General features: G+C 40.7%; 1 protein-coding gene across 1 annotated transcript in view; it reads right to left on the bottom strand.

Moving 5' to 3' along the window:
- Positions 1–597: 597 nt before the first annotated feature.
- POLE4 (DNA polymerase epsilon 4, accessory subunit) overlaps positions 598–18,824 on the bottom strand; it is a 30,235-nt gene continuing 12,008 nt past the window's right edge. Inside the window, exons 2-4 of the mRNA XM_073546309.1 lie at positions 13,902–13,986; positions 2,121–2,162; positions 598–870 (exon numbers count right to left, since the gene is read on the bottom strand). Coding sequence (XP_073402410.1) covers positions 857–870; positions 2,121–2,162; positions 13,902–13,986 — 141 coding nt within the window. The 3' untranslated portion in view covers positions 598–856. The remainder of the gene's footprint in view (positions 871–2,120; positions 2,163–13,901; positions 13,987–18,824) is intronic.

Below are 18,824 nucleotides of genomic sequence, written 5' to 3'. Positions count from 1 at the left end.
TTTAAAAAGTTAGAGACAGGAGTGATAGTCTTCAGCTGCCCAGCCTAAAGGTATGTAGAACAGTGCTTGTTGCCAGCCACAGAGCACCACAGGATGACATCTTCATGCCCCCATAGGCATAGAAAATCACTGGAAAGTCTTTTTCCTGTCTTTATTAGGGAGAGGCGTAACCTCTTGTGGCAATGTCATGGGGGGGGACTGGAGAAATATATAATAAAGTAGTATGTCCCTAGGAGCAGTGTCATTATGGTTAACTTGTGCATTAGAAGCATGCAAGATGCAAAACGATCAGTGAGAAACTGTGCCATCTACAAAGTGGGAGCATACCTCAAGTGAAAATAAAGTTTATAAAGTTGTGTTTCTTAAACAATTACTGACTTACAGAGCAGTCAGTATCTACATAAAATAAGTAAATACACACAATTACATTTTTTTAAACAAACTAGATTTTTGGTGAGGTGTTTGTTAATGCCCAAAATGAAACAATGCATGCAGACATACAACCTTGCACCTTAGATTTTTCATTCATGGGTGTGGACTTATCCTTTTCACCCAAGAACCAAACTTATGGATTGTTAGTGAATGTTGGTACACAACTGTTTAAAAATAATTTAATTTATAACCAATGACAATACTGAATAGTCATACAATTATGTACACAAGTGTCTTCTTTTAACATTTGATCAAATCATTTTTTTTTTTTTGCACGTAAAGAGATGTGTTCCCTAAAAAAAAAAAAAATGCCATTGATACTGTAATGCTAAAGCCACATGTCCAGCTGTCACGTGGATTTTAAACAGACATCTACTTTGCTTTAAGTTTTCTAGTTGTCGTATTTTCATAAGTAGCCTAGTAATCACTCCAATGTGCCTGGAAAAAAACAAAAAAAAGAAAAAAGTCACATCCATCTTACTAAGAATTACAGAAGTCAACTTTGTAAATTACAAAAATAACTTTCTTTGAAAATGCAGTCTCTATGGAAGTTTATGTAAACGCAAGCACTTTTTATCCACTAGTCTACATTACCAGCAACCATTTAGTGCAGAGAAAAGCAGGGCATATACACAACATTACCAAAATATTAAAAAAATAAAAAGTTTGAGGAGATCTGTCATCTAAATGTGCTGCCCTATTCCTGTGCCTTATGCCAAATATTTGCACCTTTTGGCATTTTCAAACAGCTCTGCTAAAATTCAAGGAAAGTGCTACCGTGGCATTTTTTCAATGAATAGAGTAACATTTCTGGTGAGACACGTGCACATCTTGAGGACAATGCAGGAGTAGGATGCAATGACTTAAGACTGGTGTATGAAACGCCAGTTTTAATGAATCAAGGTTTAAAGTCTTTTTTTTAACAAACTAAGCGACCTTTTCCACATGAATAGTGGTTGCTAATGATTGCAGCTTTTAATTTTTAATAAAAATATTAATAATCTTTCTATAGCTCTAACATATTCCGCAGCACTTTACAGACATTATCATCACTGTCCCCAATGGGGCTCAATCTAAATTCCCTATCAGTATGTCTGTGGAATGTGGGAGGAAACAGGAGAACCTGGAGGAAACCCACACGGGGAGAACATACAAACTCGTTGTAGATGTTCTCAAATGGGTAATTCCACCTCCTATTGGGCAATCCCAGCACGTTCACTCATCACTAATGTTCACTAATCTGGTTTATTAATTTTAGATTTTGATAGATCAAGATCTTGATAGATCAGACTCTTCTGGACACAGACAATAACCACACGTTTTTAACTCAATTTTATTGGGAAAAAGTAGTTATTTAAAACTTCTTTATTTAAAAATAAAGATATGACAATCCTCTTGTGGGACCAGAAAAATCACTGATCGCGGTTTCCTTTGAAGCAGAGCCACATGCAAGACTTCAATAGAGCACCATTATGACAGGCATAGGTGTCAGTAGTAGATCCTGAGCTGTCATGGTAACCAGTAGTGAAATATGGCTGGGAAAAATTACTCATTTCTGCTCACTACATTTATACCAAGTAGATTTGTGGGTATACTTTTAATCAATTGATACAGTAATCCCAAAACAGCATTTACAAATTCTTAAGGGTGAAGAGAATTATAATAAAGCACCCTTCAATATGGCTTACCTTCCAAAAATGCAAATTCGTCAAAAGCATCAATCGCATTATCTGAAATTAAAAGAGCTCATCAAAAATAAGAACTAGTGTCATTAACATCTTCCTGCTGTGAATGTTAAGGACAGATTGCATTATTTTAACCCCTTCCCGACATTTGACGTACTATCCCGTCCATGTGCCCTGGGCCTTAACCCCTTCATGACCCAGCCTATTTTGACCTAAATGACCTGGCCATTTTTTGCAATTCTGACCAGTGTCCCTTTATGAGGTAACTCAGGAACGCTTCAACGGATCCCAGCGATTCTGAGACTGTTTTTTCATGACATATTGGGCTTCATGTGAGTGGTAAATTTAGGTCGATAATTTGTGTTTATTGGTGAAAAAGATTGGAAATTTGGCAAAATTTTTTAAAGTTTTGAAATTTTTATTCTGTTAAACCAGAGAGTTGTGACACAAAAAGGTTAATAAACAACATTTCCCACATGTCTACTTTACATCAGCACAATTTTGGAACCAAATTTTTTTTGTTAGGAAGTTTAAAGGGTTACAAGTTGACCAGCAATTTCTCATTTTTACAAGATTTACAAAACAATTTTTTTTTTTTTTTAGGGACCACATCACACTTGAAGTCAGTTTGAGGGGTCTATATAGCTGAAAATACCCAAAAGTGACACCATTCTAAAAACTGCACCCCTCAAGCTGATCAAAACCACATTCAAGTAGTTTATTAACCCTTCAGGTGTTTCACAGCAGCAGAAGCAACATGGATGGAAAAAATGAACATTACCTTTTTAGTCACAAAAATGATCTTGTAGCAACAATTTTTTTTATTTTCCCAAGGGTAAAAGGAGTACGTGGACCCCAAAAGTTGTCCAATTTGTCCTGAGCACGCTGAAACCCCTTATGTGGGGGGGGGGGGGGGGGGGGGGAAACCACTGTTTGGGCGCACGGTAGGACTTGGAAGAGGAGCGCATTTGACTTTTTGAATGGAAAATTAGCTCCAATCGTTAGCAGACACCATGTCGTGTTTGGAGGGCCTCTGTGTGCCTAAACTTTGGAGCTCCCCCACAAATGACACCATTTTGGAAACTAGACTCCCCAAAGAACTTGTCTAGATGCATAGTGAGCACTTTGAACCCCCAGGTGCTTCACAAATTGAGCCGTAAAAATGAAAAATTACTTTTTTTCACAAAAATGTTTTTATCCTCAATTTTTTCATTTTCACATGGGCAACGGGATAAAATGGATCCTAAAATTTGTTGGTCAATTTCTCCTGAGTACACCGATACCTCATTATGTAGTCATAAACCACTGTTTGGGCACGTGGCAGGGCTTGGAAGGGAAGGAGCGCCATTTGACTTTTTTTAATGGAAAATTAGCTCCAATCGTTAGCGGACACCATGTCGCGTATGGAGAGCCCCTGTGTTCCAAAACATTGGAGCTCCCCTACAAATGACCCCATTTTGGAAACTAGACCCCCTAAGAAACTTATCTAGATGCATAGTGAGCACTTTGAACCCCCAAGTGCTTCACAGAAGTTTATAACGCAGAACTGTGAAAAAAAATTTTTTTTAGCCCACAATATATTTTTACAAAGGTAACAGGAGAAACTGGACCCCAAAAGTTGTTGTCCAGTTTGTCCTGGGTATGCTGGTACCCCATATGTGGGGGGGGGGGGAAACCACTGTTTGGGCACACGTCGGGGCTCGGAAGGGAAGTAGTGACGTTTTGAAATGCCGACTTGATGTAATGGATTGCGAGCATGTTATGTTTGCAGAGTCCTTGATGTGCCTAAACAGTAGAAACCCCCCACAAGTTACCCCATTTTGGAAACTAGACCCCCCAAGGAACTTATCTAGATGTGTAGTGAGCACTTTGAACCCCAAAGTGCTTCACAAAAGTTTATAACAGAGTCATAAGTCATTTCTTCCCCCCTCAAAAAATGATTTTTTAGCCCCCAATTTTTTATTTTCCCAAGAGTAACAGGAGAAATTAGACCCCCAAAGTTGTTGTGCAATTTTTCCTGAGTACGGTGATACCCCATATGTTGGGGTATACCACTGTTTGGGCACACGTCAGGGCTCGGAAGGGAGGGAGCAACGTTTGCTTTTAGGAAGGCAAAATTGGCTGTAATCAATGGTGGCACCATGTCACGTTTGGAGATCCCCTGATGTGCTTAAAGAGTGGAAACCCCTCAATTCTAACTCAACCCTAACCCCAACACACCCCTAACCACAACACCAGGGCTGTGGAGTCGGAATAAAATGGACCGACTCCTAAAATATATAATAAATCGGGTACAGTAGTTCAATGCAGAATACTTTTTCATGGGAATTTGGGAAAGTTATGAAATGTCCTATAGATGGCTATTCTATTCCTGATCTAAGGCTACATTCACACAGGAACAGGTTCTTGCTATTGTAACGGACAATGCTTCAAACATGAAAAGTACAATTAAACTGATGAATGAGAGTAAAGAACAACAGCTAGAAGAAAATTTAGGATTCAGTATGTTTGAGATGGAAGGCCACAGTGCTGTTCATGTAACGGAGGAACAGAAACAGCCAATCAGATCGATCGTAGCCACAGGGGGCATAGGGAAGCATCGGGCAGGGAGGGGGCTCCCTGCGTGCCTCCCTGAGACCCTCAGCACAACGAGATGTGCTCGCGTTGTTCTGAGGGCTTCCTCCCTGCAGGACACCGGATCCAAGATGGCCGCGGGGTCCTGCAGGGAGGCGGCTTCTCAGTGCCTGCTGAGAGCATGCGCTGAGAAGCCTCCTGCACTGCCTGTCAGTTCGCTGATCTGACACAGTGCAGTGATGTCCCCCCTTGGGACAATGTAATAAAGTTAAAAAAAAAAAAAAAAAAGTGAATTTTTTTAAAATTCCTAAAGATTATATATATATATATATATATATATATATATATATATATATATATATATATATATATATATATATATATATACACACACATACATACACACATACATATACACATACATATACACATACATACATACACACACACTGTAATAAATTCTTTTTTGTAAATATAAACAATAAAAGTACACATATTTAGTATTGCCAGGTTCGTAACGACCCGCCCTATAAAACTGTCCCACTAGTTAACCCCTTTAGTGAACCTCTTCAAAAAAAAAAATCAAGCCATAAACAATGCTTTATCATCATATCGCTGAACATAAAGTGCAGTAACACGCGATCAAAAAGACAGATATAAACATGGCACCGCTGAAAACGTCATCTTGTCCTGCAAAAAACAAGCTGCCATACAGTCATTAGCGAAAAAATAAAGTTATAGCTCGCAGAATAAAGCGATGCAAACATTTTTTATATACAGTCATATGTTAAAGTTTGGGCTCCCCTATTAATGTTAACCTTTTTTCTTTATAACAATTTTGGTTTTTGCAACAGCTATTTCAGTTTCATCTAATAACTGATGGACTCAGTTATATTTCTGGATTCAAATGAGGTTTATTGTACTAACAGAAAATGGGCAATCTGCATTTAAACAAAATTTGACCGGTGCAAAAGTATGGGCACCTCAACATAAAAGTGACATTAATATTTCATAGATCCTCCTTTTGCAAAAATAACAGCCTCTAGTCGCTTCCTGTAGCTATTAATGAGTTCCTGGATGAAGGTATTTGTGACCATTCCTGTTTACAAAACAATTCCAGTTCAGTTAAGTTTGATGGTCGCCGAGCATGGACAGCCCGCTTCAAATCATCCCACAGATGTTCAATGATATTCAGGTCTGGGGACTGGAATGGCCATTCCAGAACATTGTAATTGTTCCTCTGCATGAATGCCTGAGTAGATTTGGAGCGGTGTTTTGGATCATTGTCTTGCTGAAATTTCCATCCCCTGCGTAACTTCAACTTCGTCACTGATTCTTGCACATTATTGTCAAGAATCTGCTGATACTGAGTTGAATCCATGCGACCCTCAACTTTAACAAGATTCCCGGTGCCGGCATTGGCCACACAGCCCCAAAGCATGATGGAACCTCTATCAAATTTTACAGTGGGTAGCAAGTGTTTTTCTTGGACTGCTGTGTTTTTTAGCCTCCATGCATAACGCCTTTTTGTATGACCAAACAACTCAATCTTTGTTTCATCAGTCCACAGGACCTTCTTCCAAAATGTAACTGGCTTGTCCAAATGTGCTTTTGCATACCTCAGGCAACTCTGTTTGTGGCGTGCTTGCAGAAACTGCTTCTTTCGCATCACTCTCCCATACAGCTTCTCCTTGTGCAAAGTGCGCTGTATTGTTGACCGATGCACAGTGACACCATCTGCAGCAAGATGATGCTGCAGGTCTTTGGAGGTGGTCTGTGGATTGTCCTTGACTGTTCTCACCATTCTTCTTCTCTGCCTTTCTGATATTTTTATTGGCCTGCCACTTCTGGGCTTAACAAGAACTGTACCTGTGTTCTTCCATTTCCTTACTATGTTCCTCACAGTGGAAACTGACAGGTTAAATCTCTGAGACAACTTTTTGTATCCTTCCCCTGAAAAGCTATGTTGAATAATCTTTGTTTTCAGATCATTTGAGAGTTGTTTTGAGGAGCCCATGATGCCACTCTTCATAGGAGAATCAAATAGGAGAACTACTTGCAAGTGGCCACCTTAAATACCTTTTCTCATGATTTGATACACCTGGCTATGAAATACAAAGCTCAATGAGGTTACAAAACCAATTTAGTGCTTCAGGAAGTCAGTAAAAAGTAGTTAGGAGTGTTCAAATCAAGAAAATGATAAGGGTGCCCATACTTTTGCACCAGTCAAATTTTGTTTAAATGCAGATTGCACATTTTCTGTTAGTACAATAAACCTCATTTGAAACCAGAAATATAACTGAGTCCATCAGTTATTAGATATATGAAACTAAAATAGCTGTTGCAAAAACCAAAATTGTTATAAAGAAAAAAGGCTAAAATTAAGAGGGATGCCCAAACTTTAACATATGACTGTAAATTGTTTTTATTGTATAAAAGCGCCAAAACATAAAAAATTATATAAATGAGGTATCGCAGTTATCATGCTGACTCAAATAAAACTGCTTTATCAATTTTACCACACGTGGAACGGTGTAGATAAGTTCCTTTGGGGGGGGGTGTCTAGTTTCCAAAATGGGGTCACTTGAGGGGGGTTTCCACTGTTTAGGCACAGGAGGGGCTCTCCAGACACGACATGGTGTCAGATCTCGATTCCAGCCAATTTTGCGTTGAAAAAGTCATCGCCTCTATGTAGCAGAGCAGAGGTTATGGCAGCTACTAGCCTCCCATGGAGGTTATTGAAGCATGCCAAAAGTTTAAAAAAAAAAAAAAGTTTTTAAAAATACAAAAAAAATAAAATACAAAATATTCAAATCACACCCCCTTTTGCCCCCATTCAAAATAAAAAGAATTAAAGAAAATCAAACAAACTGACATTTGGTATCACGGAGTTCAGAATCGCAAAAAAAAAAAAAACAAAAATTATAATATATATATATATATATATACATACATATACACACACACACATAATTCTGGTGTTTTTGAATTTTTTTTCCCGCTACGCTGTTTAGCGATCAGGTTAATATATATATATATATATATATATATATATATATATTAACCTGATCGCTAAACAGCGTAGCGGGAAAAAAAATTCAAAAACACCAGAATTATGTTTTTATGGTCGCCTAGACATTGCGTTAAAATGCAATAACAGGCGATCAAAAGAACGCATCTGCACCAAAATGGTATAGTTAAAAATGTCAGCTCAGCACGCAAAAAATAATCACTCACCCAACCCGAGATCATGAAAAATGGAGAGGCAACGGGTCTCGGAAAATGGTGCAATTTTTTTTTATTTTTAACAAAGTTTTGAATTTTTTTTCACCACTTAAGATAAAAATGAACATACACGTTTGGTGTTTATGAACTCGCAATGACCTGAAGAATCATAATGGCAAGTCAGTTTTAGTATTTAGTAAACATGGTGAAAAAAACAAAACAAGTGTGGGATTGAGGGGTGAGCTGACCTTTTTATCTTACAAGTGTGGAATTACATTTTTTTTTTTTTTCGCAATTTCACCGCACTTGGAATTTTTTTCCCAATGTTTAGTACATGACATGGTAAAACCAATGGTATTGTTCAGAAGCACAACTCGTCCCGCAAAAAACAAGCCCTCACACGGCCATATTGACTGAAAAATAAAAAAAGTTATGGCTCTGGGAAGAAGGGGTAGTGAAAAATAAGCGCAAAAACAAAAATGGGCTCCAGCGCGAAGGGGCTATACTTTAATGGTCTGGGGAGAGGATTTAATTTTTTTCCTCTATTTTCTAAAGTTCAGACGTTCTATTAAGCACGTAAACGGTTCGGTGAATGATCAAACTATACCAATACCATGCCTGAGGAAGAGCCCTAAGGAGTCCAGAAAGCTTGCTTTATAACAATTTTATTTTTGCTAGCTATTAAAAAGGCATAACTACAAGAATATCTTGTTTTTCCCACTGAGACAAATGCTCAAGCTGAGTGTTTTCAGTCTGACAAATGGTGCAGGGAGGCTTTTTAATGAATTGTTAGGGATCGTAGGACCTACACCATCAATGGTCTGCAAGAAAAGCAAGACAACATCCATCATTTAACCCCTTTACCCCCAAGGGTGGTTTGTACGTTAATGACCGGGCCAATTTTTACAGTTCTGACCACTGTCCTTTTATGAGGTAATGACTCTGGATCCCGGTGATTCTGACATTGTTTTTTCGTAACATATTGTACTTCATGTTAGTGGTAAAATTTCATTGACATAACTTGCGTTTATTTGTGAAAAAAAACGGAAATTTGGCGAAAATTTGGAAAGTTTTGTAATTTTCCAACTTTGAATTTTTATGCCTTTAAATCACAGATATGGCACACAAAAAACTTAACTAACATTTCCCACATGTTTACTTTACCATCAGCACAATTTGGGAACTAAATTTTTTTTAGTTAGGAAGTTAAGGGTTAAAAGTTGACCAGCGATTTCTCATTTTTACAACACCATTTTATTTTTAGGGGCCACATCACATTTGAAGAAGTCACTTTGTGGGGTCTATATGATAGAAAATACCCAAAAGTGACACCATTCTAAAAACTGCACCCCTCAAAACCACATTCAAAAAATTTATTAACCCTTCAGGTGCTTCGCAGAAATTTTTTGAATGTTTAAAAAAAATGAACATTTAACTTTTCACAAAAATTTTATTTTATTTTCCCCAAGGGTAACAGGAGAAATTGGACCCCAAAAGTTGTTGTCCAATTTGTCCTGAGTACGTTGATATCCCATATGTGGGAGAAAACTACTGGATGGGCACAAGTCGGGGCTCGGAAGGGAAGTAGTGACGTTTTGGAACACAGACTTTGATGGAATGGTCTGCGGGTGTCATGCTGCCTTTGGAGAGCCCCTGATGTGCCTAAACTGTGGAAACCCCCCCCCCCCCCCCCACAAGTAACCCCATTTTGGAAACCAGACCCCAAGGAACTTATCTAGATGTGTGGTGAGCACTTTGAATCCCCAAGTACTTCACAGAAGTTTATAATGCCCGTGGCGTGAAAATAAAATATTTTTTCCACAAACATGATATTTTTGCTCCCAATTTTTTATTTTCCCAAGTAATAGGAGAAATTGGACCCTAAAAGTTGTTGTGCAATTTGTCCTGAGTAGGCGGATACCCCATATGTGGGGGTAAACCACTGTTTGGGCGCATGGCAGAGCTTGAAAGGGAAGGAGCACCGTTTGACTTTTTCAACGCATAATTGGCTGGGATTGAGATCAGACACCATGTTGCGTTTGGAGAGCACCTGATGTGCCCAAACAGTGGAAACCCCCCCAATTCTAACTCCAACCCTAACGCCAACACACCCCTAGCCCTAACCCAACCCTAACGGGAAAATGGAAAAAAATACATTTTTTTAATGTCATTATTTTTCCCTAACTAATGGGGTGATAACGGGGGGTTTGATTTACTATTTTTAGCGGGTTTTTATGTTTGGCACCTGTCATACGGCAAAAGACGCTTTTTATTGTAAAAATAGTTTTTGCATCACCACATTTTGAGAGCTATAATTTTTCCATATTTTGACCCACCGAGTCAGGTGAGGTCTTATTTTTTGCGGGACGAGTTGCTGTTTTTATTGGTACCATTTTCGGGCACGTGACATTTTTTGATCGCTTTTTCTTCCGATTTTAGGGACACAGAATGAACAAAAACCAGCATTTCATGAATTTCTTTTAGGGGGGTGCGCTTACACCGTTCCGCATGCGGTAAAATTGATAAAGCGGTTTTACTCTTCGGGTCAGTACGATTACAGTGATACCTCATTTATCGTTTTTTTCATGTTTTGACGCTTTTATGCAATGAACACTATTTTATATAAAAAATAATTATTTTTGCATCGCTTTATTCTGCGAGCTATAACTTTATTTTTTCGCTGATATCTGTGAGGCAGCTCGTTTTTTGCGAGACAAGATGACGTTTTCAGCGGTACCATGGTAATTTATATCCGTCTTTTTGATCGCGCGTTATTGCACTTTGTTCGGCGGTATGATAAAGCATTGTTTTTTGCTTATTTCATTTTTTAAGGGGTTCACTAAAGGGGTTAACTAGTGGGACAGTTTTATAGGGCGGGTCGTTACGGACACGGCGATACTAAAAATGTGTACTTTTATTGATTTTTTTATTTCCAAAAAATGAATTTATTAGGGAATATTTTTTTTTTTTATAAATTATTTTTACACTTTTTTAATTCATTTTATTGTCCCAATGGGGACATCACTATAATGTGTCAGATCGCTGATCTGACAGTTTGCACAGCACTGTCAGATCAGCGATCTGACAGGCGGTGCACAGGCTTCCTCCGTGCATGCTCCCTGCAGGCACTGAGGAAGCCGCCTCGCTGCAGGCCCCGAGCCCATATTGGATCTGGGGGCCTGCAGGGAAGAAGGCCGTCAGAGCTGCGCAGCACATCGCGCTGCTCTGGGGGTCTCAGGGAAGCACGGAGGGATCCCCGTCCCTGCCGATGCTTCCCTAATCCCCCAGTACACTGCGATCATGTTTGATCGGTGTGCCAGGGGTTAACGTGCTGGGGGCGGTACGTGACCGCCCCTGACACAGTGCCGGGTGTCAGCTGTGATAATCAGCTGACTCCTGGCCGCAATGAGCAGCGCTCCCCCGGGGGGCGCCGCTGATCGCCATGCCGTACTATCCCGTCCATGGGAATTAAGTCCCAGGTCACAAGGACGGGATAGAACGTCACATGGACGGGATAGAACGTCCAATGGCAGAAAGGGGTTAAAGGAAACTTGTCATGTGTCGAAACACTATTAATCTGCTGTGAGGTAGCGCTGTTATTCGGATAGGGGATACTCGCTCAGCCACAAAATCAGATCCGGCACAGATTTTCCATAAAGCAAGCATAGTCCATGCGGTTTATTCAACATCATAAACCCACAGCAGCAACAAAACTTCATATAAACAGCAGAGCGTCCATGACAGAGTTTCACTTTGTAAACCCTGTGTTCACACAGGTTGTACAATGTCCAGCATACAGGCTCTCTTAGCCTCACTTATCTCACCCACGTCCAGGTTTCCTCATGGCTGCTTCAGCTTACTGCAGTCGTTCATTTCCTCCCCTGGGAACTCTCAGACACGTGCAGCCATTCACCACAGCCACTTCACAGGCTGTGAGCCAGGAAGCTCCATCTCAGCGGGACCTTCCACACTGGACAAATCGGGTCCCAGCATTCACCACGTGACCTACCCTGGCCACATTATATGGTTCATAGCCATGCCCACCGGGTCACATGACTGACCTCATCACAGGTCCTTCAAGCACTTACACATTCTTTACAACAGTGTTCTTTAAACACACCCCCTGGGTGGGTTTGTAGGTAACTGGCCCGCCCATCTCCCTAGTTACCTGGAGACTTCTCCCTGTCACATTAAAGCAGCACCTCAGCAGTATCACTGCTGATCAACACAAGTCTCCATCTCAAAGCCACCCACTTTGAGATACATAATGGCCATTCAGTATTCTGCCATTCATCCTTTCTCCTGGGACATCCACACAGCGCCCCCTAGCGGACACAGTGGTTACTACACCACAATGCAGATAAGTGGCTAATCTGCAGGTTAATAGTGTTCTAAGGCCATGCGGTTGCCACACAGATCCTGGCAACCAGAAGGAAATATATTTACATTTTTACCAACAGCCTCTAAGCTTTCAGTCACAGGGGCACAGCTTCAGTTACTGATCAGTATAGAGTGCGTGGCAGCTGTATCCACACCACTGACTGACAGCTCAGAAGTCCATCAGTACATAGTCAACTGTCCCTCAGTGATGGGGTGTGGTTCTGTGGCTGAAAGCCGGAGACTATCGGGAGGAATAAAGTTCATTTTCTGCCGGAAGCCAGGATGTCAGTGTGGCAGCGCTACCAACCTGCAAGTTAGGACCATCCGATTTGGGTGCACTGTGACGCAGGTGAGATGGCTTTTACGTTTATTTTTTTTTATCAAAAACTGTGTTTACCAAGTGCTCCATGTTATTTATATGCACGATTTCTTTTTACTTACGGCAAGGTATATGTTCATTTTGTGTGTTTAATGGCCAGCGTGAACATGCTCCTATTTTGAATGCATACCAACTTATACGCCTTTTTTTTTTTTTGGTTAAGTTCCAAGTTTCTGCATTTAGTGCAGATATGGGTATGTGGCCTCCCTTTCTTTGAGCTGAACATTCCAATTATATAGCTTTCCACTTGCTGTATATCAGTGTTTGGGACACGGAGTTGCTCGGCCCTTAGGCTAGGTTCACATTGCGTTAGGGCATCCGTTTACCGGATCCGTTAAACGGATGCGCTAACACTGATGTCATTTTTGACATCTTTAGTGACCTAGCACTAACAGTATGCGTTAACGCTAGGTAGCGCTAAGGTACCATGTGCTATCTAGCGTTAGCCCATACAATTCTATGCACAGCGAACGGGTCTGATCGCTGTGCGTTACTACCAACGCACCCAAAAACGCTGCAAGCAGCGTTAGAGGGTGCGTCATGAATTAACGCATACTTTCTAACGCATGCCGATTTTAGCATGCGTTCGTATCATTGCGGCCAATGGATGCGTTAACGGACCTGTTCCATAGCGTTAGTGCCGCTATGTAACGGATCCATCAGCGCATTGACCCCCTAATGCAGTGTGAACCCAGCCTTATTCACATGGACGTCACTATGACACATGGTGAGGTTTTAATACCAGAGAATAGGACAATCCCAATTTGGTTACAACTTGACGCTGGTGGGATGGCTTTTACCCTTTTTGGATCAAGAACTATGTTGACCCAGTACCCCAAGTTATTTACGTGCACTATTGCTTTTACTTACAATACAGAATATGTTCATTTGGTTTCTATCTTAGGTTTTAACCTGGAGGCAAACCCCATATCTGCAGGTTAATAGCATTTGGGGGATGTGTCAGATTTCCTTTAAAAATAAATGAAATGATCAGTATTCTAAAAGCAGAGCAGCAGAGAAAGCGTTTTTTGGAGGGTACACCTGTAGTACTGATGTAAATGTAGGCTCAGTGGCTAGTAACCTTCTATTCTAAGAAATCGGCTACAACGGGAGAACGTCTGGAGGAAAAAAATTCAATTTCTCCCACTGTTCAACTATGAAAGAAAAATAAATATTTCAGTATTACTAAAAAAATTTAGGTGAAAAAAGGAGCAAAAATTCTATACCCAGGTCCTTCCGCTGCAAAGTTTTCCGTTTTCCTCTTTGAGCATACACATATGCATCTTTCGCAATAGCTTCAATGAATAATTCCTGCAAAACAAAAACAGAAGTTTACTTTCTTTTAAATGAAAAGATATCCTCTGAACTTAAACATATAATGGAAATACAAAAATACCAACAATATCACAAGTCACTCGCTATGAGGAGTGATTTGAAAAGAGTTTTGCCAAGAACAAAACATATTTTAACCCCTTTACCCCCAAGGGTGGTTTGCACGTTCATGACCGGGCCAATTTTTACAATTCTGACCACTGTCCCTTTATGAGGTAATAACTCTGAAACGCTTCCATGGATCCCACAGATTCTGATACTGTTTTCTTGTGACATATTCTACTTCATGTTCGTGGTAAAATTTCATTCAAATAACTTGCGTTTATTTGTGAAAAAACAGAAATTTGGCGAAAATTTTGAAAATTTTCCAACTTTGAATTTTTATGCCTTTAAATCAGAGATATGGCACACAAAAAACTTACGTAACATTTCACATATGTTTACATCAGCACAATTTTGGAACCAACTTTTTTTAGGTTAGGAAGTTATAAGGGTTAAAAGTTGACCAGCGATTTCTCATTTTTACAACACCATTTTACTTTTACGGACCACATCACATTTGAAGTCACTCTGAGGGGCCTATATGATAGAAAATACCCAAAAGTGACACCATTCTAAAAATTGAACCCCTCAAGGTGCTCAAAACCATATTCAAGAAGTTTAATAACCCTTCAGGTGCTTCACAGGAATTTTTGGAATGTTGGAAAAAAAAAAAAAAAAAAAAAATGAACATTAACTTTTTCACAAAAAAGAGCTCAAAAGGGAAGGAGCGCCATTTGACTTTTTCAATGCAAAATTGGCTGGAATTCAGATCAGACACCGTGTCGCGTTTGGAAAGCCCCTGATGTGCCAAAACAGTGGAAACCCCCCACAAATGACACCATTTTGGAAACTAGACCCCCCAAGGAATTTATCTAGATGTGTGGTGAGAACTTTGAACCCACAAGGGCTTCACAGAAATTTTTAACGCCCGGGCGTGAAAATAAAAAAAAACAAACCATTTTTTCCACAAACATGATCTTTTAGTCCCCAATTTTTTATTTTCCCAAGGGTAACAGGAGAAATTGGACCCCAAAAGTTGTTGTCCAGTTTGTAAAAGTTGTTGTCCAGTTTGTCCCGAGTACGCCGATACCCCATATGTGGGAGAAAACTACTGTATGGGCACACGTCGGGGCTCAGAAGGGAAGTAGTGACGTTTTGGAATGCAGACTTTGATGGAAAGGTCTGCGGGAGTCATGTTGCCTTTGGATAACCCCTGATGTACCTAAACAGTGGAAATCCCTCACAAGTGACACCATTTTGGAAACTAGACCACCTAAGGAACTTATCTAGATGTGTGGTGAGCACTTTGAGCCCCCCAGTGCTTCACAGATGTTTATAATGCCTGGGTGTGAAAATAAAAAATCTTTTTTTTCCCACAAAAATGATTTTTGCCCCCAAATTTTTTATTTTCCTAAGGGTAACAGGAGAAAATGGACCCCAAAAGTTATTTTGCAGTTTGTCCTGAGTAGGCCGATACCCCATATGTGGGGGTAAAACACTGTTTGGGCGCATGGCAGAGCTTGGAAGGGAAGGAGCACCATTTGACTTTTTCAACGCAGAATTGGCTGGAATTGAGATCAGACGCCATGTTGCGTTTGGAGAGCACCTGATGTGCCCAAACAGTGGAAAACCCACCAATTCTAATTCCAACCCTAACCCCAACACACCCCTAACCTCAGCCCTAACCCTAATGGGAAAATGGAAATAAAACACTTTTTTTAATTTTATTATTTTTCCCTAACTAAGGGGGTGATAAAGGGGGGTTTGATTTACTATTTATGGCGGGTTTTTAGGTTTGGCAGCTATCATACACTAAAAGACTTTTTTACTGTAAAAAATAGTTTTTGCATCACCACATTTTGAGAGCTATAATTTTTCCATATTTTGACCCAACGAGTCATGTGAGGTCTTATTTTTTGCGGGACGAGCTGACGTTTTTATTGGTACCATTTTCGAGCACGTGACACTTTTTGATCGCTTTTTATTCTGATTTTTGGGTCGCAGAATGAACAAAAACCAGGATTTCAAGAATATCTTTTGGGGGGTGCATTTACACCGTTTCACGTGCGGTAAAAATTGATAAAGCGTTTTTATGCTTCAGGTCAGTGCGATTACAGCGATACCTCATTTATGTCTTGACGCTTTTATGCAATGAAAAGAATTTTATATAAAAAATTATTTTTGCATAGCTTTATTCTGCGAGCTATAACTTATTTTTTCGCTGACGACGCTGTATGGCGGCTTGTTTTTTGTGGAACAAGACGTTATATCAGTCTTTTTGATCGCACGTTATTGCACTCTTTGTTCGGCGGTATGATAAAGCATTATTTTTTAAGGTTTGCTAGAGGGGTTAACTAATGGGACAATTTTATAGGGTGGGTCGTGTCGTTACGGACGCAGCGATACTAAATGTGTACTTTTATTGTTTTTGTTTATTTCCAAAAAATGAATTAGGGAATTTTTTTTTACCTTTATTACACTGTCCCAGTGGGGACATCACTGTCATGTGTGAGCGCTGATCTGACACATCACAGATCAGCGATCTCACACAGGCAGTGCAGCAGGCTTCCTCATGCCTGCGCTCTGCAGGCACTGAGGAGGCCGCCTCCCTGCAGGCCCCCGAAGGTCCCCACCGCCATACTGGATCCGGGGACCTACAGGGAAGGAGGCTCCCTCAGCAGCGCTGCACATCGCGCTGCTGGGGGGAGGTCTCAGGGAAACACGGATGAGCCCCCTCCCTGCCGATGCTTCCCTAAACCCCAGGTACACTGCAATCGTGTTTGATCGCAGTGTGCCAGGGGCGGTCCGTGACCGCCCCTGACACACAGTGCCGGATGTCAGCTGTGATAATCAGCTGACACCCGGCCGCGATCAGCGGCACTCACCCCGTGAGCGCCGTTGATTGCCATGACGTACTATCCCGTCCATGGCCATAGGGGCCCGGGTCCCATGGACGGGAAAGTATGTCAGAAAGGGGTTAATCAATACATCTTGGAACAATAATAATTTACACAACTGGATGTGTTTAAAAATGTTCCTGTGCAGAGATAATCTTATAAGTGTGCCCCTGCTGTGTAATGGCCATGTCTGCCCGTTCAGACCACGCGTCCCTGCACATGCCAAATCTCCTGAAACAGTATACAGACGGGACAGCACGGGATGACAGATGATTTTTTTTCTGAGGTAAAACGTTTCCCTGCCTGTTTAAAAACATGTTTTACCTCAAAGAAAGAATCAGCTGTGATCGCGTGCTGTTAAAGGGAATCTGCCACCCCATTTTTCGACTATCAGCTGACGGCACCGCCATCAGGAGCTTATCTACAGCATTCTGTAATGTAACCTGAAAGATAAGAAAATGAGTTATATTATACTCACCCAGGGTCCGGTTTTGGTCCGATGCCTCCCATCTTCTAACGCTGACGTCCTCTTCTTTGCTTCCCGTAGTGGCTCCTGCGCAGGCACACTCTGCTCTGCCCTGTTGTGGGCAGAGCAGAGTAGTGCAGTGCACAGGCGCCGGACCAGTTCAGAGGTCCGGCGCCTGCGCACTGCAGTACTTTACTCTGCCCTCAACAGGGCAGGAAAAGTACGCCTGCGTCGAAGCAGCGACGGGATGCAAAGAAGAGGATGTCACCGCTACAAAATGGGTGGCGCTGGACCGCGACACCCATCGGACCAAGACCGGACCGCCCCCCCCCGGTGAGTATAATTTAACTGGTTTCTTATCTTTCAGGTTACATAGCGTGCTTAGCTACAGTATTGCAGAATGCTGTAGATAAGCCCGATGGTGGTGCCGGCAGCTGATAGTTGAAAAATTGGGTGACAGATTCCCTTTAATGTCTGTATAGCCTTGTTTCTCTTCCCGTAGGCAACAGACGTTGGCTAGAGCGGGCTGTGCAATACACGAATCAATTCTAGTGATGAAGTTTTAATAGTACTAATGACAAAACATTGATCTTAAATGTTGTATTCTCTTGGTTAAAAAAAAAAAAAAAAAAAAAAAGTTTCATTTTTTTTTCCCTTGTAATTTTACAGCACTTGGATTTTTTTTTTTTTCACGTTTTGCAGATACCATTCAATGCATCATTCCACTATACAATTCATCTTGCCAAAAAACAAGCCCTCGCACGGTTGTCAATGGAAAAAGAAAGAAGATCTGGATTTTGGAAGAGTGCAATGAAAAAAAAGAAAAAATGTGCAAGCGTTTAAAAGAAACAGATACTCAAATCTCGTACTTGCCCCATTCTAGCAATGTTCAAGTTCTGTCCAAAGGATGTATGAGCACATCAGTCAGGCGAATGCCACCAGGCCCGATGCGAGAGACTAGTAATTTTATTTATTTGAAACAAGGGAATACAGCATTTAAGATCAATACACATACATCATACTTATAGAGGGTTGTGGAGTCAGAATCGGTGTCCATTGTGGTGGAGTCTGCATAAAATAGACCGACTCCTAACATAATAAATTGGGTTCAGTAGTTCAGTGCAGGATGTGCTGAATATTTTTCATAAGAATTTGCTAAAGTTTAAAAAAAATGTTCTATAATGTCTGCTCTGTTCCTGATCTAAGGATTTCAACATTTAGTTGAAATGAATTTGTGCTGCACTTTATGTTACATACTCAGCATTAAGGCTGGGTTCACATGTAGTGGAACTCTTGCGGAAATTACCGTGAGAATTCCGGAATTACATTCTGCGGGAAAATCGCATTTTAAATTCCTGCGATTTTCCCACAGAAAAACTAGCATTTTGCAAGAGCAATTAGCTTGCAGAATT

Source organism: Dendrobates tinctorius, unplaced genomic scaffold (genome assembly GCF_039654945.1).
Source record: "Dendrobates tinctorius isolate UK_male_01 unplaced genomic scaffold, ASM3965494v1 ptg000011l, whole genome shotgun sequence".
NCBI classification, from domain to species: Eukaryota; Metazoa; Chordata; class Amphibia; order Anura; family Dendrobatidae; genus Dendrobates; species Dendrobates tinctorius.
Note: the sequence above shows the minus strand (reverse complement) of the source record. Positions and strands in the feature narration are given on the sequence as shown.